Source organism: Xiphophorus maculatus, chromosome 19 (assembly GCF_002775205.1).
Source record: "Xiphophorus maculatus strain JP 163 A chromosome 19, X_maculatus-5.0-male, whole genome shotgun sequence".
NCBI lineage: Eukaryota > Metazoa > Chordata > Actinopteri > Cyprinodontiformes > Poeciliidae > Xiphophorus > Xiphophorus maculatus.
The window spans coordinates 3025442-3049041 of record NC_036461.1 but is presented as its reverse complement, the minus strand read 5'-3'; the positions used below and the strand labels follow the sequence as shown (position 1 = coordinate 3049041).

At 37.9% G+C, this 23600-nt stretch overlaps 1 protein-coding gene across 3 annotated transcripts in view; it reads right to left on the bottom strand.

The window, feature by feature from the left end:
- tonsl (tonsoku like, DNA repair protein) overlaps window positions 1-23600 on the bottom strand; it is a 45870-nt gene that overhangs the window by 20161 nt on the left and 2109 nt on the right. Inside the window, exons 1-16 of one of the 3 annotated variants that reach the window (XM_023353366.1) lie at window positions 20603-20668; window positions 20405-20457; window positions 20225-20320; window positions 18848-18990; window positions 18328-18511; window positions 18108-18237; window positions 17294-17465; window positions 16160-16274; window positions 15934-16085; window positions 14920-15072; window positions 13713-13838; window positions 13315-13513; window positions 13172-13227; window positions 12989-13078; window positions 12720-12792; window positions 12460-12623 (exon numbers count right to left, since the gene is read on the bottom strand). In XM_023353366.1, coding sequence (XP_023209134.1) covers window positions 12460-12623; window positions 12720-12792; window positions 12989-13078; window positions 13172-13227; window positions 13315-13513; window positions 13713-13838; window positions 14920-15072; window positions 15934-16085; window positions 16160-16274; window positions 17294-17465; window positions 18108-18237; window positions 18328-18511; window positions 18848-18990; window positions 20225-20320; window positions 20405-20429 — 1878 coding nt within the window. In that variant the 5' untranslated portion in view covers window positions 20430-20457; window positions 20603-20668. Of the gene's footprint in view, window positions 1-12459; window positions 12624-12719; window positions 12793-12988; window positions 13079-13171; window positions 13228-13314; window positions 13514-13712; window positions 13839-14919; window positions 15073-15933; window positions 16086-16159; window positions 16275-17293; window positions 17466-18107; window positions 18238-18327; window positions 18512-18847; window positions 18991-20224; window positions 20321-20404; window positions 20669-23600 lie in introns of those variants that run through there. The other 2 variants (XM_023353367.1, XM_014469625.2) reach the window with 2 other exon arrangements.

Genomic DNA, 23600 nt, shown 5'->3' with positions numbered 1-23600 from the left:
TACGGCCAAAAAGAGCAATTACGTCATGTAAAATATTCAAGGCTTTTATTTTGAAATTTTCAGTATGCTTAATTTTAAAGTTCCAAAATAATCCCATGTGTAACAGTTACTGAGTTAAATCAGTTATATACAGCCCATAGCAGCGGGTAGTTCTAAAGGCCAGTTCTCAGTCCTGATCTGTTTCAACTGAGGATAGATAGAACTACAGCGATGCGTATTTGTAGTCCAAATCAGCAGCCAACAGCCTCTTGAGTTCCGTTGCCATGGTAAATAATGGTCTCAGCAGGTGTGAGCTGTGAGTCATACATGCTCAAACACACAATTGTGTGTTTGAGCCTACACGGTTTACTGAAAAAAAGCATTGGAAACAAATCCTTCTTGTTCGGGAACCGTAATACATATTCGAAAAGCGTTTCGAGCGTATGAGAGGCCTATGTGTCTTCTGCGATAGTCCCGAGATTCATATCTGTACCTCACTCAGAGCATTTACAGTGATGAGAGAAAGAAATGTTGTGCCCAGATCTGAAATTCTATTCAAATACATGGGAGAGAGCCTCAGACAGCCTCAGAAAATCCTGTCGCATGACTTTGCTCTGAAGCACCGTGACAGAAAACCGTACGGTCTAGATAAATTTCGAAAACATTTTACCGGAGCAGACAGGCGTATCAATGTCAGGACCGATTTTGATACTAATCGTGCGATATTTGTGGGCGTGATGGCGATTTCAAAAATGATTTGGGCTGAAAAAGTTGTCTTCATCTCTCACTCTAAGCAGCCAGAGACGCACTCTAACTTTAGGAAAAATGAGAAACTTTGGGTCGCTTAGAGGCAAATTGTGGACAAACCGTAACTGGTATCGACGAGCCGTCTTCACTTTCGAAGAGATCACAGACGTATCTACAAAATGAAATTTGAATGGCATTTCTAGGTGAATTTGTGACGACACAGAAAATCCTCAAAAATAGGGTATTTCTAGGATTTTTCCCATTGACTTATAATGGGGTTTTTTTCGTAGTTTTTTGCGAATTATGTCGCCACGTTAAGCCCAAATCCCACCAGAAGTAATAGCTGGAATGGCGTGAATTTTCTGCAGGTTTTGATACCTCATTTGTAGGTGTGCACCAAGCGGTATGAGCCGCATTAACGGTTACGGAAGAAAAATAAAGAATAAAGAAACACTTTCTCCGACAATAGCAATAGGTTCCTGCCATTGCTTTGCATGGCAGGCCCCAATAATATTAAAGAGACGCTTGTTGGGTGTAGAGTAATAGGTTCCTGCCATTGCTTTGCATGGCAGGCCCCAACTAGAAAATTTCGGAAGAAATTTAGACGGGGCCTGCCAAGGCGCGCCCGTGGGGTTCGGGCCCGGCGTCGTCGCGCCACAAATCGGCGTCGACGCCAAAGAACGCCGCGACGTCACCAGTGGCACGCGGAGAACCGCAAGAACGTTAAGCGAGGCGGACGTGCACCGTTCGGTACGATTTAAAATGTTGTCAAGGCTTTTATTTTGGAAGTTTCAGTATGCTTCATTTCAAAGGGCCAAACTAATCCCATGCGTAATAGTCCTTGGGTTAAAATAGTTATATAATGCTCAAAACACAAGTAGCTGATGTAAAAGTATTCAAGGCTTTTATTTTGAAATTTTCAGTATGCTTCATTTTAAAGTTCTGAACTAATACCACGTGTAAGAGTGCTTTGGATGAAAAAGTCAAATAAAGCCAAAAAGAGCAATTACGTCATGTAAAAATATTCAAGGCTTTTATTTTGAAATTTTCAGTATGCTTCATTTCAAAGGGCCAAACTAATACCATGTGTAACAGTGCTTTGGATGAAAAAGTCAAATAAAGCCAAAAAGAGCAATTACATGATGTCAAAATATTCAAGGCTTTTATTTTGAAATTTTTGTTAATCTTCATTTCAAAGGGCCAAACTAATACCATGTGTAACAGTGCTTTGGATGAAAAAGTCATACAAAGCCAAAAACAGCAATTGCATGATGTAAAAATATTCAAGGCTTTTATTTTGAAATTATTACTTTGCTCCATTTTAAAGTTCCAAACTAATCCCATGTGTAACAGTGCTGTGGATGAAAAAGTCATATACGGCCAAAAAAAGCAATTACATGATGTAAAAATATTCAAGGCTTTTATTTTGAAATTTTCAGTATGCTTCATTTCAGAGGGCCAAACTAATACCACGTGTAACAGTGCTTTGGATGAAAAAGTCACATAAAGCCAAAAACAGCAATTACCTGATGTAAAAATATTCAAGGCTTTTATTTTGAAATTATTATTATGCTCCATTTTAAAGTTCCGAACTAATCCCATGTGTAAGAGTGCTTTGGATGAAAAAGTCAAATAAAGCCAAAAAGAGCAATTACGTCATGTAAAAATATTCAAGGCTTTTATTTTGAAACTTTTGTTAAGCTTCATTTCAAAGGGCCAAACTAATACCACGTGTAACAGTGCTTTGGATGAAAAAGTCAAATAAAGCCAAAAAGAGCAATTACATGATGTAAAAATATTCAAGGCTTTTATTTTGAAATTTTTGTTAATATTCATTTCAAAGGGCCAAACTAATACCATGTGTAACAGTGCTTTGGATGAAAAAGTCACATAAAGCCAAAAACAGCAATTACCTGATGTAAAAATATTCAAGGCTTTTATTTTGAAATTATTATTATGCTCCATTTTAAAGTTCCGAACTAATCCCATGTGTAACATTGCTTCGGATGAAAAAGTCATATACGGCCAAAAAGAGCAATTACGTCATGTAAAATATTCAAGGCTTTTATTTTGAAATTATTATTCTCCATTTTAAAGTTCCAAACTAATCCCATGTGTAACATTGCTTTGGATGAAAAAGTCATATACGGCCAAAAAAAGCAATTACCTGATGTAAAAATATTCAAGGCTTTTATTTTGAAATTATTATTATTCTCCATTTTAAAGTTCCAAAGTAATCCCATGTGTAACAGTGCTTTGGATGAAAACGTCAAATAAAGCCAAAAACAGCAATTACCTGATGTAAAACTATTCAAGGCTTTTATTTTGAAATTATTATTATTCTCCATTTTAAAGTTCCAAAGTAATCCCATGTGTAACAGTGCTTTGGATGAAAACGTCAAATAAAGCCAAAAACAGCAATTACCTGATGTAAAAATATTCAAGGCTTTTATTTTGAAATTATTATTCTCCATTTTAAAGTTCCAAACTAATCCCATGTGTAACATTGCTTTGGATGAAAAAGTCATATACGGCCAAAAAAAGCAATTACCTGATGTAAAAATATTCAAGGCTTTTATTTTGAAATTATTATTATTCTCCATTTTAAAGTTCCAAAGTAATCCCATGTGTAACAGTGCTTTGGATGAAAACGTCAAATAAAGCCAAAAACAGCAATTACCTGATGTAAAACTATTCAAGGCTTTTATTTTGAAATTATTATTATGCTCCATTTTAAAGTTCCAAACTAATCCCATGTGTAACAGTTACTGAGTTAAATCAGTTATATACAGCCCATAGCAGCAGTAGTTCTAAAGGCCAGTTCTCAGTCCTGATCTGTTTCAACTGAGGATAGATAGAACTACAGCGATGCGTATTCGTAGTCCAAATCAGCAGCCAATAGCCTCTTGAGTTCCGTTGCTATGGCAAATAATGGTCTCAGCAGGTGTGAGCTCTGAGCTGTGAGCTCTCAAACACACAAGTGTGTTTGAGCAAACACACTTTACTGAAAAAAAGCATTGGAAACAAATCCTTCTTGTTCGGGAACCGTAATACATATTCGAAAAGCGTTTCGAGCGTATGACAGTTCAATGTGTCTTCTGCGATAGTCCCGAGATTCATATCTGTACCTCACTCAGAGCATTTACAGTGATGAGAGAAAGAAATGTTGTGCCCAGATCTGAACCGAGATCGGCTGTCACTGTAATTTCAGCAAAAATGAGAAAGTTTGGGTCGCTTAGAGGCAAATTGTGGACAAACCGTAACTGGTATCGACGAGCCGTCTTCACTTTCGAAGAGATCACAGACGTATCTACAAAATGAAATTTGAATGGCATTTCTAGGTGAATTTGTGACGACACAGCAAATCCTCAAAAATAGGGTATTTCTAGGATTTTTCCCATTGAGTTATAATGGGGTTTTTTTCGTAGTTTTTTGCGAATTATGTCGCCACGTTAAGCCCAAATCCCACCACAAGTAATAGCTCCAATGGCGTGAATTTTCTGCACGTTTTGATACCTCATTTGTAGGTGTGCACCCAGCGGTACGAGCCGCATTAACGGTTACGGAAGAAAAATAAAGAATTATAATAATATTAAAGAGACACTTTGTTGGGTGTAGAGTAATAGGTTCCTGCCATTGCTTTGCATGGCAGGCCCCAACTAGAAAATTTCGGAAGAAATTTAGCCGGGGCCTGCCAAGGCGCGCCCGTGGGGTTCGGGCCCGGCGTCGTCACGCCACAAATCGGCATCGACGCTAAAGAACGCCGCAACGTAATCAATGGCACGCGGAGAACCGCAAGAACGTTAAGCGAGGCGGACGTGCACCATTCAGTACGATTTAAAATTTTTGTCAAGGCTTTTATTTTGGAAGTTTTGTTAAACTTCATTTTAAAGTTCCGAACTAATCCCATGTGTAACAGTGCTTTGGATGAAAAAGTCATACAAAGCCAAAAACAGCAATTGCATGATGTAAAAACTATTCAAGGCTTTTATTTTGAAATTTTCAGTATGCTCCATTTTAAAGTTCTGAACGAATCCCATGTGTAACAGTGCTTTGGATAAAAAAGTCACATAAAGCCAAAAAGCGCAATTACCTGATGTAAAAATATGCAAGGCTTTTATTTTGAAATTATTATTATGCTCCATTTTAAAGTTCCGAACTAATCCCATGTGTAACAGTGCTTTGGATGAAAAAGTCACATAAAGCCAAAAAGCGCAATTACCTGATGTAAAAATATTCAAGGCTTTTATTTTGAAATTATTATTATGCTCCATTTTAAAGTTCCGAACAAATCCCATGTGTAACAGTGCTTTGGATGAAAAAGTCATATACGGCCAAAAAGAGCAATTACATGACGTAAAAATATTCAAGGCTTTTATTTTGAAATTTTCAGTATGCTTCATTTCAGAGGGCCAAACTATTCCATTGTGTAACAGTGCTTTGGATAAAAAAGTCACATAAAGCCAAAAAGCGCAATTACCTGATGTAAAAATATTCAAGGCTTTTATTTTGAAATTATTATTATGCTCCATTTTAAAGTTCCGAACTAATCCCATGTGTAACATTGCTTTGGATGAAAAAGTCATATACGGCCAATAAGAGCAATTACGTCATGTAAAATATTCAAGGCTTTTATTTTGAAATTATTATTATGCTCCATTTTAAAGTTCCAAACTAATCCCATGTGTAACATTGCTTTGGATGAAAAAGTCATATACGGCCAAAAAGAGCAATTACGTCATGTAAAATATTCAAGGCTTTTATTTTGAAATTTTCAGTATGCTTAATTTTAAAGTTCCAAACTAATCCCATGTGTAACAGTTACTGAGTTCAATCAGTTATATACAGCCCATAGCAGCAGGTAGTTCTAAAGGCCAGTTCTCAGTCCTGATCTGTTTCAACTGAGGATAGATAGAACTACAGCGATGCGTATCTGTAGTCCAAATCAGCAGCCAATAGCCTCTTGAGTTCCGTTGCTATGGTAAATAATGGTCTCAGCAGGTGTGAGCTCTGAGCGCTGAGCTCTCAAACACACAATTGTGTGTTTGAGCAAACACATTTTACTGACAAAAAAGCATTGGAAACAAATCCTTCTTGTTCGGGAACCGTAATACATATTCGAAAAGCGTTTGCAGCGTATGACAGTTCAATGTGTCTTCTGCGATAGTCCCGAGATTCATATCTGTACCTCACTCAGAACATTTACAGCGATGAGAGAAAGAAATGTTGTGCCCAGATCTGAAATTCTATTCAAATACATGGGAGAGAGCCTCAGACAGCCTCAGAAAATCCTGTCGCATGACTTTGCTCTGAAGCACCGTGACAGAAAACCGTACGGTCTAGATAAATTTCGAAAACATTTTACCGGAGCAGACAGGCGTATCAATGTCAGGACCGATTTTGATACTAATCGTGCGATATTTGTGGGCGTGATGGCGATTTCAAAAATGATTTGGGTTGAAAAAGTTGTCTTCATCTCTCACTCTAAGCAGCCAGAAACGCACTCTAACTTGAGCAAAAATGAGAAACTTTGGGTCGCTTAGAGGCAAATTGTGGACAAACCGTAACTGGTATCGACGAGCCGTCTTCACTTTCGAAGAGATCACAGACGTATCTACAAAATGAAATTTGAATGGCATTTCTAGGTGAATTTGTGACGACACAGCAAATCCTCAAAAATAGGGTATTTCTAGGATTTTTCCCATTGAGTTATAATGGGGTTTTTTTCGCAGTTTTTTGCGAATTATGTCGCCACGTTAAGCCCAAATCCCACCAAAAATAATAGCTCCAATGGCGTGAATTTTCTGCACGTTTTGATACCTCATTTGTAGGTGTGCACCCAGCGGTACGAGCCGCATTAACGGTTACGGAAGAAAAATAAAGAATTATAACTAGAAAATTTCGGAAGAAATTTAGCCGGGGCCTGCCAAGGCGCGCCCGTGGGGTTTTGGGCCCGGCGTCGTCGCGCCACAAATCGGCGTCGACGCCAAAGAACGCCGCGACGTCACCAGTGGCACGCGGAGAACCGCAAGAACGTTAAGCGAGGCGGACGTGCACCATTCGGTACGATTTAAAATGTTGTCAAGGCTTTTATTTTGGAAGTTTCAGTAGGCTTCATTTCAAAGGGCCAAACTAATCCCATGCGTAATAGTCCTTGGGTTAAAATAGTTATATAATGCTCAAAACACAAGTAGCTGATGTAAAAGTATTCAAGGCTTTTATTTTGAAATTTTCAGTATGCTTCATTTTAAAGTTCTGAACTAATACCACGTGTAAGAGTGCTTTGGATGAAAAAGTCAAATAAAGCCAAAAAGAGCAATTACGTCATGTAAAAATATTCAAGGCTTTTATTTTGAAATTTTCAGTATGCTTCATTTCAAAGGGCCAAACTAATACCATGTGTAACAGTGCTTTGGATGAAAAAGTCAAATAAAGCCAAAAAGAGCAATTACATGATGTCAAAATATTCAAGGCTTTTATTTTGAAATTTTTGTTAATCTTCATTTCAAAGGGCCAAACTAATACCATGTGTAACAGTGCTTTGGATGAAAAAGTCATACAAAGCCAAAAACAGCAATTGGATGATGTAAAAATATTCAAGGCTTTTATTTTGAAATTATTATTATGCTCCATTTCAAAGTTCCGAACTAATCCCATGTGTAACAGTGCTTTGGATGAAAAAGTCATATACGGCCAAAAAGAGCAATTACATGATGTAAAAATATTCAAGGCTTTTATTTTGAAATTTTCAGTATGCTTCATTTCAGAGGGCCAAACTATTCCATTGTGTAACAGTGCTTTGGATAAAAAAGTCACATAAAGCCAAAAACCGCAATTACATGATGTAAAAATATTCAAGGCTTTTATTTTGAAATTTTCAGTATGCTTAATTTCAAAGTTCCAAACTAATCCCATGTGTAACAGTGCTTTGGATGAAAAAGTCACATAAAGCCACAAACAGCAATTACCTGATGTAAAAATATTCAAGGCTTTTATTTTGAAATTATTATTATGCTCCATTTTAAAGTTCCGAACTAATCCCATGTGTAACAGTGCTTTGGATAAAAAAGTCACATAAAGCCAAAAACAGCAATTACATGATGTAAAAATATTCAAGGCTTTTATTTTGAAATTTTCAGTATGCTTAATTTTAAAGTTCCAAACTAATCCCATGTGTAACAGTTACTGAGTTAAATCAGTTATATACAGCCCATAGCAGCAGTAGTTCTAAAGGCCAGTTCTCAGTCCTGATCTGTTTCAACTGAGGATAGATAGAACTACAGTGATGCGTATTCGTAGTCCAAATCAGCAGCCAATAGCCTCTTGAGTTCCGTTGCTATGGCAAATAATGGTCTCAGCAGGTGTGAGCTGTGAGCTCTGAGCTCTCAAACACACAAGTGTGTTTGAGCAAACACACTTTACTGAAAAAAAGCATTGGAAACAAATCCTTCTTGTTCGGGAACCGTAATACATATTCGAAAAGCGTTTTAAGCGTATGACAGTTCAATGTGTCTTCTGCGATAGTCCCGAGATTCATATCTGTACCTCACTCAGAGCATTTACAGTGATGAGAGAAAGAAATGTTGTGCCCAGATATGAACCGAGATCGGCTGTCACTGTAATTTGAAGAAAAATGAGAAACTTTGGGTCGCTTAGAGGCAAATTGTGGACAAACCGTAACTGGTATCGACGAGCCGTCTTCACTTTCGAAGAGATCACAGACGTATCTACAAAATGAAATTTGAATGGCATTTCTAGGTGAATTTGTGACGACACAGCAAATCCTCAAAAATAGGGTATTTCTAGGATTTTTCCCATTGAGTTATAATGGGTTTTTTTTCGTAGTTTTTTGCGAATTATGTCGCCACGTTAAGCCCAAATCCCACCAGAAGTAATAGCTCCAATGGCGTGAATTTTCTGCACGTTTTGATACCTCATTTGTAGGTGTGCACCCAGCGGTACGAGCCGCATTAACGGTTACGGAAGAAAAATAAAGAATTATAACTAGAAAATTTCGGAAGAAATTTAGCCGGGGCCTGCCAAGGCGCGCCCGTCGGGCATGGGCCCGGCGTCGTCACGCCACAAATCGGCGTCGACGCTAAAGAACGCCGCGACGTAATCAGTGGCACGCGGAGAATCGCAAGAACGTTAAGCGAGGCGGACGTGCACCGTTCAGTATTATAAAGTAAGTATATCAGCTAAAATCAGCAGAAACGCTAATGTTAGCGTCATTGCTTTCATCAGTATGTGGGAAATCACTAGGATATTTTCTGTAATTGATTTACTCCATTCAGTATACTAAACATTGCTAAAAAGTAAAATAAATAGCTAATAGCTTATTGAAGCTAAAATGCTAACGCTAATGAACCTTGCATTGAACTGTTTAGTAACAGTTCAATGCTCATAAACTGCAGGAAGGCAGTTCATTAGCATTTACCTAATGATTGTCACAAATATAAATTTTCAATAACGCACACACACACAACATATTACAGTTTAAAAATATATATTGACCTTATGTTAAAGATTTCTACAAACGTTTTACAGGTAAAGTTTACAATGAACCAAAATTACAACATTTAAAGAATACCATAAATTTAAGAATCTAATGTCTCTGCAATAAAAAGAAATTGCTATCTTTTTTATTTTTAAACAACACCTCAATTAAATATTACATTTGAGTTTGCATGGATGTAAAATTACTGCTCAGTTTAAAAATTACAGTATTTTTAAACTGAGCAGTTTAAAAATATGCTCAGTATTTTTAAACTGCTCAGCTAAACTTTGCTGTTTAGCTCGTTAGCTTGTCGATGTTTCAGTTTTATTCGCTGGGAAAATTATTCTTTGTCTGCTTTGAAGATAAGCAGACAAATAATAAAAAACAAGTTTTGATATTAACTCTCAACTTCATTCACAAAACTTTTTCGTTATTTATTACGCAACGAACATGCATTTCACATAAGAACAAAACAATGAGGTGACGTTGCCTGTCCTTGAACACAACGCTGATCCCTCTTCACCCTGTCAATAACTCACACACATCCTCATTGTGTTGTGTTCTGTAAATAAACAAAACACAAGCAAAATCAATAAACTATATGCATATTCCAGTATACTGAGTTTTGGTTTTACATTCATTCTATTTAAATGTAGTTTGTTTGTGCTTACCAATGTTTTCTGGCCGGATGTCAGGCACCGTTTTCCCCTGGTCAGTTTGTCGATGTCTGGTTTTAGTTCTATTCTGTGGCAATCCGCAAAACGGCGTGTAGGTTTTCGTCAGTAATGCGCGATCTGTGCTTGGTCTTGTTTAAAGTCATTATTGAAAACATCTCTTCGCACAGATAGGTGCTTCCAAACGTGGACAAAATACGAGCTGCATGGAGTCGAAGCTGTGGCATCAAATCAGGGGGCAGTAGACGGTAAAAGTAAAAGTCCTCGATTGAAACATCACGGGACTTCGCTCTTTAGCTTCTTAGCTTGTCGATGTTTCAGTTTTATTCGCTGGGAAAATTAATAATCAGCTTGAGGTGGCTCTGCTGCACTCTAGTGGCGAGAAGCCGTAATGTTGGTTGGTAAGAATCGGAAGGCATTATGGGATATGTAGTTTGTAGTCAATTCGTGCTCAAAACCTATTTTAAGTCAATCAATGGGGCTGTAAAACGGTGGTAGGGGGGAGAGGGCCACATAAAATGACGTAGCGGGCCACATGTGGCCCGCGGGCCTTGAGTTTGACACATGTGCAATAGAGGATCTATCTGCTGCTCATGCAAAACAGTCTATTTTAATCCCATGTGTAATAGTCATTGGGTTAAATCAGTTATATAATGCTGAAAATGCAAGTAGTTGATGTAAAAATATTCAAGGCTTTTATTTTGAAATTTTTGTTAAGCTTCATTTCAAAGGGCCAAACTAATACCATGTGTAACAGTGCTTTGGATGAAAAAGTCAAATAAAGCCAAAAACAGCAATTACCTGATGTAAAAATATTCAAGGCTTTTATTTTGAAATTTTCATCAAGCTTAATTTTAAATTGCCACACTAATCCCATGTGTAACAATTGCTGGGTTAAATCAGTTATATACAGCCCATAGCAGCAATTAGTTATAAAGGCCAGTTCAGTCCTGATCTGTTTCAACTGAGGATAGATAGAACTACAATGATGCGTATTTGTAGTCCAAATCAGCAGCCAATAGCCTCTTGAGATCCGTTGCTATGTTAAATAAGTTTCACACCAAGGTGTGAAGTGTCAGTGAGACAGCCTGAGAGCCTCAGAAAATCCTGTCGCATGACTTTGCTCTGAAGCACCGTGACAGAAAACCGTACGGTCTAGATAAATTTCGAAAACATTTTACCGGAGCAGACAGGCGTATCAATGTCAGGACCGATTTTGATACTAATCGTGCGATATTTGTGGCCGTGATGGCGATTTCAAAAATGATTTGGGTTGAAAAAGTTGTCTTGATCTCTCACTCTAATCAGCGAGAGAAGCCCTCTAACTTTAGGAAAAATGAGAAACTTTGGGTCGCTTAGAGGCAAATTGTGGACAAACCGTAACTGGTATCGACGAGCCGTCTTCACTTTCGAAGAGATCACAGACGTATCTACAAAATGAAATTTGAATGGCATTTCTAGGTGAATTTGTGACGACACAGAAAATCCTCAAAAATAGGGTATTTCCAGGATTTTTCCCATTGACTTATAATGGGGTTTTTTTCGTAGTTTTTTGCGAATTATGTCGCCACGTTAACCCCAAATCCCACCAAAAATAATAGCTCCAATGGCGTGAATTTTCTGCACGTTTTGATACCTCATTTGTAGGTGTGCACCCAGCGGTATGAGCCGCATTAACGGTGACGGAAGAAAAATAAAGAATTATAATAAAGAGACGCTTGTTGGGTGTAGAGTAATAGGTTCCTGCCATTGCTTTGCATGGCAGGCCCCAATAATATTAAAGAGACACTTTGTTGGGTGTAGAGTAATAGGTTCCTGCCATTGCTTTGCATGGCAGGCCCGGCAGGCCCCAATAATATTAAAGAGACGCTTGTTGGGTGTAGAGTAATAGGTTCCTGCCATTGCTTTGCATGGCAGGCCCCAATAATAATAAAGAAACTTTTCTTGGGAGAATAGCAATAGGTTCCTGCCATTGCTTTGCATGGCAGGCCCCAAAAAGGAAAGAAAAAAATGAATAAGAAAACAGGAAAAGAAAAAAAACTAAAGAGAGAAAACAAATAAAGGAAGGAACAAAAAACAGAAAGAAAAAGGGAGTAAAAAAGAAAGAGAATGAGTAAAATACAGAAAAGAAAAAGAAAGGGCAAAATAACAAGAAAAAAAGAATAAAAAACAGCAAGAAAAATGACTAAATAAAAAAGAGGAATAGTAAAGAAGAGGAAAGAAAGAAAGAAGAAAGAAAAGAAAGAAAGGAAGTAATAAAGAAAGGAGGGGGCCTCTTTAAGGTAATAAGAAGAGAAAAGCATCTGAAAAAAACTCTTCAAACTTTTATTTACTTTCCCCAAACCGGAAAGTAAAACGATGAAATCAATGGATCCTTTTCCACTTCCTGCAGGAGCCCCGCCCCAACATGTTGCTGTAAACACCCTGAATCTGCTTTTATTACGTCTGCAGCTGCGTTTTTATTATTCTATAAACTACTCAGAGCTGTGACCTTTGGCCTGTTTGGTCCTGGGGTGAATTCAGAGTTTTTTCCCCATCATGAAAGAAAAAGAAAACGCAAACCTTTGCGTTTCGGATCGTGACGGAGGCGCCTCGCTCCACCAGCAGCCGAGCCACTTTGAAATTTCCACACGTGAGTGCGTCGTGCAGCGGGGTCACGCCCTCACAGAGCGGGCCGCCGGGGTCGTTGATGTTAGCGCCGCGGTCCAGAAGCATGGCTACGACGTCTGGGGGAAAAATCAAAACAGGAACAACATGAACACAGTAGATCATTTTCCACAAAAATAAAAATAAATGAATAAAACACAAAAACAGCAGGTTACCATGGTGACCGTGGTTGCAGGCCTCGTGCAGCGGCGTCCAGCCGCAGTAATCCCTGGGATTCACCGGGTGACCCTGAAACACAAACAGGTCAGACAAAAAAACTCCTCGTTTTAACTTCAAATGTTTAAAAAAGAGAAGGAAGGAAAGAAAATGGAAGAATAGAAGGGAGGAAAACGAAAAAATAGAAAGCATGAATGAATGAAACAACGAATGAATGAACAAATGAACAAACGACTGACGTAGAGATGAAGGCGTTTAGTTTGCTCACCTGCTCCACCAGGTAGAGGACCTGCCTCAGGTCTCCATCGATGCTCGCTCTGTGCAGAGACGTCTCTCCTTTCTCGTTCCTCTTGTTCCACTGCAGCACAGAGGGCCAAAGGTGAAAGGTCACAGGTTAAAGCTGAAAATGTCTGAACTGAGATATTAAAAATGGCCGCTTTGTGCCACTCACCCTTCCTGTCTTCCTTCTTCCTGACACCATCTTGTCGTAACCATCCAGATCGTCGTCTGCAGGAAAATCAAACAGGATCAATTAATCAACTGATTGATCGATTGATTATTGCTCTCTCTCGGTTCTGATGAGCGCCTCCGAACCCGAGTCTGACAGAACCACGTCGCTGTCATCCAGAGCTTCGCTGTTCTCCATCTCCTCCTCTTCCTCCTCCTCTCCGTCACTCCCCTCGGGGTCCCAGCTCTCCGTGGCGCAGAGCCGCTGCAGCCGCGCCTCCAACGCATCATCGCCCGCCGCACCGCGCCGCCGCCGGGACGCCAGCCAGAGCCGCAGCGCCCGCTTCTGCAGGAACGAGAGCCGGCTTCCATCAACAGCTCCCATAGAGGAGGCCTGTGATGCTGATGCTGCCATCATTGCAGCAATAATAAACATTATGCTGGGAACTAACTTTAAGCTCATTTCTACAGATGCATTTATACATTTTGTTGATTTATTCTAAGGCTAAATAAAATGCTCTACTGGAGCCATTTCATCAGCTCACATGCAGCCGGGCCTGGCCAGACGCCTCAGCACAGCTAACGGCCGAGCTGTAGCTGCTCTCCACGTCCTCACAGCTGCAGCCGCTCTCCTCCTGAGCGGCGGCGATGTTCAGCCACGTGCTGCACTCCTACAACACAGAAAACAATCAACACTGTCTTAGTGACTAATTATTCTGACCATTAATCAAGTAATCGGAATGAACTTTTGTAATGAATTTTTCATATGTCCACTTAAACTTATTTTATGCAATATTTGAAATATAACAAAAATGCAAACAGTTTGTTTTTAGATAAGAAAATAAAAACTGTACTGTCTATAATGCAACAACTATGATGATGTAGCAGGGGCATAGTTTTACTAAAAATAAAAATAAAGGGAGAAGTAAATTTCTGCTAAATAAATCAGAGATTGTCTTTGAAAATACAAGGAAGTTTTAAAATTTGAACATTCAAAAATTTGACACAAACTCCTTTTGTTCTAGATTTTTCTATAACTCCAAAAGTTGAAAATTCACAAAGCAAAACTCTGAATTTTGTTTAATTTTGCAAAAGTTGAAAATTTCCACATTTTGAAACTCGGACATGTCCTTGTTTTTTGTAGAAAATTTCTGAAATAAAACAAAAAAATTTCTAGGGTTTTTCCCACAAAAAAATTTACTCAGAAATCTCCAAGTTTTTTCTACCAAATGTTTGGGAAAGATTTTTGGGAAATTTAGTCTCTTTTTTCCCCCAAAACAGACGCAACGCATCCATCTGTAGCTAAAAAAATCCCATCATCAATATGCAAAAAGCTCAACACTTTCTGCTCGACTTTACACCAATACGGCGTAGGACTGATCTGTTTATTATTTTTTGATAAAGCAATTAATAACTGAATAGCAAAATTATATTTTAATTGAAATTAAACCATTTGAAGCTAAAACTGCCACTAGAGGAGAAATATTTGTACAGGAAAATGAGATTTTTTTTCATGTTATATGCAAAATGTATAGATTTTGTACAGTTTTGACTTAATTACCGCTGATTGTCATGTTATGTTAACAATGTTCTAGCCTGTACATTCCAGTTAGTTGACCATTATTTCAATAAACGGTTCATGATGTTGTTTCTGATATTGTTGTTCTGTGATTTAATGCTCCTGTTCATTTAATTTGTTTGCATTTTAGTGAACTGAAGTCCAGAAGACGCAGCAGCGCTGCTCCTCAGCACCTCGGCGGCGTTGCCGCGGCGCAGCGCCAGCTCCTTCCTGTAGTGATCCACGGCCTGGCGGTGCTGCCTCAGGTCGGTGTGGGTCGCGGCCAGGGAGACGTGGATGACGGCCAGCTCTCGATCCGGCTTCCCCAAAGCCTCAGCAGCCGTCAGCTGAGCCGCAACAGAAAACAAAATGCAGTGAACGTCAGCAGGGAGAGGTCACAGGCAAAAATGTTGATGCTTCTCAATATGGATTAGAAATAAAATCTCCTATTTTTTTTTTATAACAGATCGGGGGGGTTTAACTAAAATGGAAATAAATAAAACTGACAATATTTTCAAAAATGTTGTTTATTTCAAGCATTCTTTCTGTGAGTTGGACCATGGAGTGTTTTCAGGGCCAGGCTTTGAGAATTTTTGTTTAATTATGAGAATAAAGATGCAATTTTATCAAACAAAATGTCTTAAAATTACAAGAAAAAAGTTGTCCTGCTACTGATAATAATTTGATGCTGATTTGTTAAAAGATTAAGTATTCTGACTAAGCATTAAGTGTTATTTGTAAAAATTTACACCAAAGTATAACTTCAGAAGATGCTCAACATTCCTCATTTAAATTTTTTATTTTCAGTGTTTGAGTTATCATAAAATTACTACTTTATTATCCCAATATTTCTACTTTATTCTGGTAATATGACGGTCATACAACTTTATTCTTGTATTATTACAACTATAATATGGTGATAATATGACTGTTGTATTAATACGACTTTATTCTGGTAATATTATGACTTTATGATCAAAATTAAACCTTTTTGAGCCTGGTCCTAATATTTAATCGCGGAGTTGACCTAAATTCAAAGTTCAAATAAACAGAAGCTGTGAAACAAGATGGCCGCCCTTGAGAATTGGTGGGGAATAAAATACAGACTTTCCAAAAAGTTAAATCTGACGAACAAATCAAAATATTTAGTTTCACCAAAAGTGAAACAGATCATTGAAATGGACTTATGGCCCAGTCTTGCGTCTCACCTGAGCCCGGTAGGCGTCCAGAGCTTTGCTGTAGCAGCCCAGTTTGCAGCACAGATCCCCCAGCTGCTCGGTCAGCTCCACGGCCTGGTGAGAGCTGGGTCTGCTGCCCTGATCCTCCGACAGCTCCTCCTCCAGCCTGCACCCCTTATCAGCTGCAGAATATTGAAATAAAAGCAACTGTCTTACAAAAACAAAGCCAGAAACAAGGCTGCAGAGGATTCCTCACCATATTTGAAAGCTTTCTTCACGGCCATTTTGTCCGCCAGCTGCTGCGAGCCGAGAAGCAGGGCTTTCTTCAGAGATCGTCGGGCTGCCACGAAGTCGCCCAGAGAAAGCTGAACCTGTTGATGAGATTATTCCAGTTAAATGAAACTAACAAAACAACAGAAACATTTCCAATAACTGAAATAATTAAAAAAGGTAAATGATGAGGAAAAAACTATAATACACATTATTATAGTGTATAGTGTATCCATGTACACTATAATATACAGTACATGGAACTATATTGCGCATTTATAAAACAACGCACAATACTGTAATTATGTGTACAATATCCTTGGTTTTGGTGTTTATGGATCAATTTCTTAGCCTTTCAAATTCATAAGAAATAGATTTTTTTCCTCAGCTACACAAGCAGCCAGCAAATAATGGCAACAGCAAAAGTTGGAATAAAACGCCTGAGTCAGTCATTTGTTCAACAATAAGTGAATTCATTTTTTAAAAATAGTATCTTCTGTTGAGTATTCATCACCCAACAGGTCTGGACAATAAATAAATATTATACATCAATAGATAATCAATAGATTATATATCAATACTTAGATAATATCTAGGAATATTCAATACCCAGTAAATATAATATTCACTGAAATTTGCCTTCTGGGCAGCAGAGGAAAGACTTAAACTGTTTAACCTCTCACAGCTAGCTAAGTAAAGCTGGTGGCCGGAATTAATTCACTCATTCTTTGGTTGCCTAGCAACAACCTGCTGGACAAGAAGCAGTTTCAACCTCCCCCTAACTTTGGTTGCCTAGCAACAACCTGCTGAGTAACTTCCACAGGAGCAGTTTCAAGTTTCCCCACCCTGCCTCATAACTACTTAAAAATAAAAAAACTGCAACATGGAGTGAAAACTGTGGATAAAACAGGAGGTTATACCGCCAGTTTGGTGACATTTCAAATATTTAAAAACAAAAAAACTAATCAATATTTAATGATAAGCTGTTATGAAACGCTTATATAAAGTGATAAAGCTTGTGTTTTATAATCACAAACAGTAAACTAACTGAATTAGACAAAAAATGTGGCTGCGAAATAAAACTAAACTATAATGAAATTATAATAAACTTGGCTCGGACCTTGCCGACGCAGTGGAAGCACTCGCTCTCGCTGAACTTGTCCTTCATTTTCCGGGCGCACTCCTTGGCCTGCTCCAGGCAGCGGACGGCGCTGGACGGCTCGCCGTTGCGGAAGTAGATGTTGCCCAGGTTGAAGTTCGCCCGGTACAGAACCTCCAGCAGCTGGCTCTTCCTTTAGACGGGGAAAATATGTTAAGTAAAACAATGATGCACAACATCGGCAATCTGTGAAACATAAAATACTAAATTAATGACGAAACTTCCTGACTTATAAGACATTTCAATCAGGTTACGATTTAATCAATTCATAAAAATTATTGTTTTTGCAGATTTAACTTTCTTGCTCTCTTTTCTAAAATGAAATTATTAAAGTTTTTCCAAAAAGTGGCTTTTATTCATATCTGAGTTGTACAACAGAGAATTAGACCAAAGCTACAAGTATTTTAGCTTAGTTACAAGAAAATAATATCAGATTAAGTATTTCTATTAAGTATTATCTGCAAAACCGAAGTATCACTTCAAAAGATGCTCAACAGTCCTCATTTAAATTGTTTATGTCTTGAGTTGTCATAAAATTACTACTTTATTGTCATGTTATCTCGACTCTATTGTCGTACGACTCCATTTTCATAATATTACAACTTTATTCTCCCAATTAAATTTTTTTTAGCCTGCTCCTAATTTTCCGTCAGAGAGTTGACATAAATTCAAAGTTCAAATAAACAGAAGCTGTAAACAAAATGGCCGCCATGTGCTGACATCACTTTGATGGTCCACCTGATGTCATATAAATAAACTATCTGCTTGTTCTTACTCTGCGATGAAAACGCTCCGCCGGATGAACTCGCTGCAGCGTTTGGGCTCCCCCAGCTGGTCACAGACCAGACCCAAGTTGAGGAAGAGGCGAGCCTTCATCTCACTGATTTCTCGTTCAGGCAACGTCCCTAAAAATAGAAAATAAAAACATTATTACATAATTTACAGAAAATCATTCAACATCACTCACTAATTAACTAAACAAAAACGACACGCACCGCCTAGTCGTTCATCCACAACAGCCAAACTCTTCCTGAAAGCGTCCTCAGCTTGCTCTAAGCTGCTTTTTGATTGGTCGGATTCATACCGGAACAGGAAGGTTCGACCAATGGTGGCCAGCGCTCTCTGCTCCTCTGCATGATCTCCGACAGAGCGGGCCAGGTCCAGGTGACAACGTTGGTGCTGGAGAACAAAACATCTCACACTTCCTTATGCAGATACTCAACATTATTACTCTTAAGGTACGACTTCAGTATCAGAGCTAAAGGCGATGCATGTAGGGGTGCAGGTTATCGATTAATGAGTAAATCGACTAGCAATGAATTGATAAGCGGCTATTTTCTTAAAAACTTAAATTTTCTCTTGTATCAAAAGGATTGACCATCTTTCCATAACAAATGGCGGCTAAACTACAACGCTAAAAAAAGGTCTAAGCAGACGTTATCAGTTAATCGATTGAAACTAATTTTAATCTAATTAACGATTAATGACGCCAGACTTTTTGTACAAAAAACCAACCTTTAAAGCGGCTTCGATTTTTCCCGTCTCAGCGTAGCACTCTCCTATTTTGCGGTTTGCTACAGCCCGTCCAATCACGTCATTCAGCGCTTCAGAGAGCGCCAGCTCCTGTTGGTGCTCCCTAATGGCGCCCTCATAGTCACCTGAGGAGAAAAATAAATCCAATAAGACAAACTGAAAGAAGGAACCATGAATCCAAGAAGGGCTGAAACAATTAATCGATTATTGATTAATTGTCAACTACAGTAATTTGGTAATCGATTAATCAGTAACTGGAGCATACAGACTCTAAAAATGGCCATTTTCTGAAAAATAATACATTCAGAGAAATGATTAAGCCAATATATATTTATATATTATATATATATATATGTATACTGTATATATATAATATATATATATTTTATATGAAAAACCTTCATTTTCGGTAATTATGTTCTCCCCAGACTCACGTAGCATGTTTAGCTTCACCTGTTTAAACGTCTGTAGAATAAAATCTTAAGCACTTTTTCTTACTTCTTATTCAAAAAAGTAACCGAATTATTTACTAATTTGATTCTTTCAAATATTGTGTAAAAATAGCTTAAGTTGCTAAATGACAAATCTGCAAAATGTGCCAATGTTTTTATCCAATTAATTATCAAAATAACTGATAGAATAATCAATGACTAGAATAATTGTTAGTTGCAGCCCTAAGTAAAATGCATCATTGCAAAGATGCTCAGAAGCTACAGAAGAGTTTGAAGTAAGTAGAATGAAATAAGTTAAATGAAAACCAAAAATCCTGTTAATACATGGGTAAAACTGAATAAATTACAGTATGTTGACTTAATTTCAGTAATTCCAAAATAAGTTTATTGGTCATGTTTGTGCAAACAAATAAGGGATTTGGCTGCAACTCCCCTTTGCTCTCAATATTCAGACATTTGGAAACCAAATTTTTTAATTTGGTAGAAAATAAAACAGAATTTTTTTAAGTAGATGTGCATTCAGTGTTATTACAAAAGAATCATTTAATTCAACTATGTAAACTTTTATGCAATATCGTCTGATTAAACCAGTTTCAAAAGTTTCTTTTTTTATTTTGATGATTTTGGCTTACAGCTCATGAGCACAAATTCAGTTTATCAGAAAATATGATTACATAAGAATAAGAAGAACGAATAAATATTGTCCTCAATACAAAGTTTATTCAGGTACTGCTTCATAATCCAGTCAATGTTGCTAGAGCACCTTTTGTCATCACACTTTATCCTTCCACTAAACTTTTCATGAAATTAATGCAGCAGTCTGAAATGGTCACAACATTGTGTTTATGTATTTAAAAACTGTTTTTGTCACTATGTATTGGAATGTTAAGTGTAAAACACGTCCTACCAGTCCTGGACAGCAATTCTCCGAGCTGGTTGCAGATGTTAGCCTCTTCCTTCAAGTTTCTGTTAGCCTGAGCTTTGCTTTTTGCTCTCTGCAGCTCTGAAACACAAACAGAAACAGCGCGGAGGTTAGCATCCTCCTTCCACGCTAGCAAGAAAAACACGTAAACAAAGAGATACTTGCGTTTAATTTCCCGAGAGGAGCTCATCTTTGTTTAGCTAGCGGCAGACCTGGAACTGGGAGGAAATGACAACTTTAGCTTCGCGCTGGTTTCTTAAAGGATAAACCGAACAACCTTTAGCTCATTTTAACTGCCGCTTATCTGCGTGTTCAACATTCATGGTCAGTTTGGGTGTCAGATTAAAGAAAGCAACGACCTACTGTAATCATCTTAGTAAACATCGCCGACATTTGGCTCAAAATGCACAATAAGCTTCACAGTTCCCCGCCAGGAAGGCGATAACCAATGACAACGATGGTTAATTTACCCGGAGTTTTGTCTGCAAGGCACAGTCCCGCTATCTGAAACATCGAACATTACAGCACCACAAAACTCAATTTTCAGCTACATCATTTTACTCTAGAGGTTTATTAACACATTTCTCAGAAAATATAGCGTAAAAATTACAATGCGTCAGCGTCATGAAAAATAATATTTCTTTCTGAGTAAAAGTCAGTCTAACAGTCAAAACTCAGGGTGAAATTAACGCGTTAAAGTCGAGACTCTTTCCTAACTTTATTAACACAAAATGACAGCGTTATAGTGTTCAGTACAGACTAAGGAGCCTAAACATGGCCTAAACCAGAACACAGTCAATAAAATTAAAATTTCAATTATAGCTTCAGTTTTTAGTTTGTTTTTTCAACTTTTACAGCGTATCATCACAATTATAAACCTATTAAAAATGAATCCCAAACATGCGTGTTGATTATCCATCATCATTAAGGATATGAGAGTCTTAAGTGCTTCAACACAAGGTGACAACTTTATATTTTTATTTTTTTATCTCACCTTTCAAGTTGGAAAAGGTTTGGAAAATATTAAACATAATATGGCCACACATGTTTTTTATTTATATTTTAAATATCACCTTGATAAACATTTGTTTAACAACTTATTTATTGAATTGTGGCTCCTTTGGACTTCAATTTTGAAACAACATACATTAAACTGCTATCTAATTTGAGAACAGCGACCTCTTGTGGACAGTTTGTTAAGTTTTCCTTTAAATTCTCAGGGCTTTAAGAATACTAAAAAGTTTTTAATGATTTCTGAGTCCAATGACCAAAAGAGAGCGTGAGTAGGGGGTAGGAACGTAGCTTGAATAATTAAATGTATTAAACACATAAAATTAGCAACAATGTCTTAAGATTAACTACCGTTGTATCTATTATTATTATGAGTAAATGTGAAGTTGGCGCCCCCTTGTGTTCTGCCCAGTACGTGTACTGCAGCTGGTTGAGGATTATGAAGTTGTTTTATGATTTGACGTTTTCAGCTATTTTTTTGTTAAACTAGAAGGTTATTACGCTTTTTAAATAGAAATCTGACTCGCATTTTATTATTTCTAGCTCACAGCTAAAATACTTGGATTGGTAGAACCTGAACTAAATTTTGCTACGTTAAACAGAGATTTAGTAAAATACAGATTTAGATTTAAGAAAACATTAATTCTGCAGGGAAATTCAGAGTCTTTTTAAAAAATATATTGCTGAAACTTGTTTCATGTCCCTTTGTGACATTGTAAGACCACCGTAATAATGCTTATGTGAATATTTAACAAATTATTTCTTTATTGCATTGTGGCACTTTTGGCATTCCATACATTTTGGAGTCTGGTACTGTAAAACTTAGCTAAATTCTGAGAATAAAGTTTCCATTAAATATTTATTTCAAAAGTGCTGAAGAATGAAAACTGAAGTTAATTTATGACTACGGATAATCTATTTATCTACATTCTTAAATGATCGTCATATAAGCATGTAAGTAATTATTTGTTTCTTTATTGTGTTACGCTTTGCATACATATATAAGCATATATACAGATCATTTGTTTTGAAAACATGTGGTTATCTAAATATATTTTTAACAAATTATTTCCTTATTGTATTATGGCTCTTTTGGCATTCCATACTTTTTTTGTTTCCACTTTCAAATATACAAGATATTTCTGAGTGGAAATGTTAAATTTTGCTCTGGAAATAAATATTTTGATAAAATAATTATTTTTAAACTATATATATATATAACTACTAACAAATATTTAAACTACTAACAATGCATGGAGGGTTCCATCCCAAATCCAGCACCCTGAGACTATACACGAGCCGCAAGGAAGGAGGCAGAGGACTAGTGAGTGTGAGAACCACAGTCCAGGACGAAACAACTAAGATCCATAAATACATCAGGGACAAAGCCTCAACAGACAATGTGCTCAGTGAATATCTCAGACAACAGGGAACGGAGGTTGAGGTGCCAGAGATACCATCATGGCAGGACAAGCCCCTACATGGGATGTACCACCAGCAAATAACCCAAGTGGCTGATATCAGTAAATCCTACCAATGGCTGGAAAAAGCTGGACTCAAGGACAGCACAGAGGCCCTCATCCTGGCCGCCCAGGAACAGGCCCTAAACACCAGAGCAATAGAGGCCCAGATATACCACACCAGACAAGACCCAAGGTGTAGGTTGTGCAAGGAGGCCCCTGAGACAGTCCAGCACATAACAGCAGGGTGCAAGATACTGGCAGGGAAAGCGTACATGGAACGACATAACCAAGTTGCAGGCATAGTGTACAGAAACATCTGTGCAGAATATGGACTGGAAACCCCGAGATCAAAGTGGGAAACACCCCCAAAGGTGGCGGAGAACGCCAGAGCTAAGATCCTGTGGGACTTCCAGATCCAGACAGACAAAATGGTAATGGCGAACCAACCAGACATTGTAGTAGTGGATAAACAACAGAGGAAAGCCGTTGTGATAGATGTAGCAATACCAAGCGACTGCAACATCAGGAAAAATGAGCATGAGAAACTAGAGAAATACCAGGGCCTCAGGGAGGAACTGGAGAGGGCCTGGAAGGTGAAGACCACAGTGGTGCCTGTGGTCATCGGGGCCCTCGGGGCAGTCACCCCCAAACTGGACCAATGGCTACAACAGATCCCAGGAACAACATCAGACATCTCAGTCCAGAAATGTGCAGTCCTTGGCACAGCCAAGATACTGCGCAGAACCCTCAAGCTCCCAGGCCTCTGGTAGAGGATATATATATATATATATATATATATATATATATATATATATATATATATATATATATATATATGTATATATAAAGTAGTTTTATATATATATAGATATGTCTTTTTTCTAAAG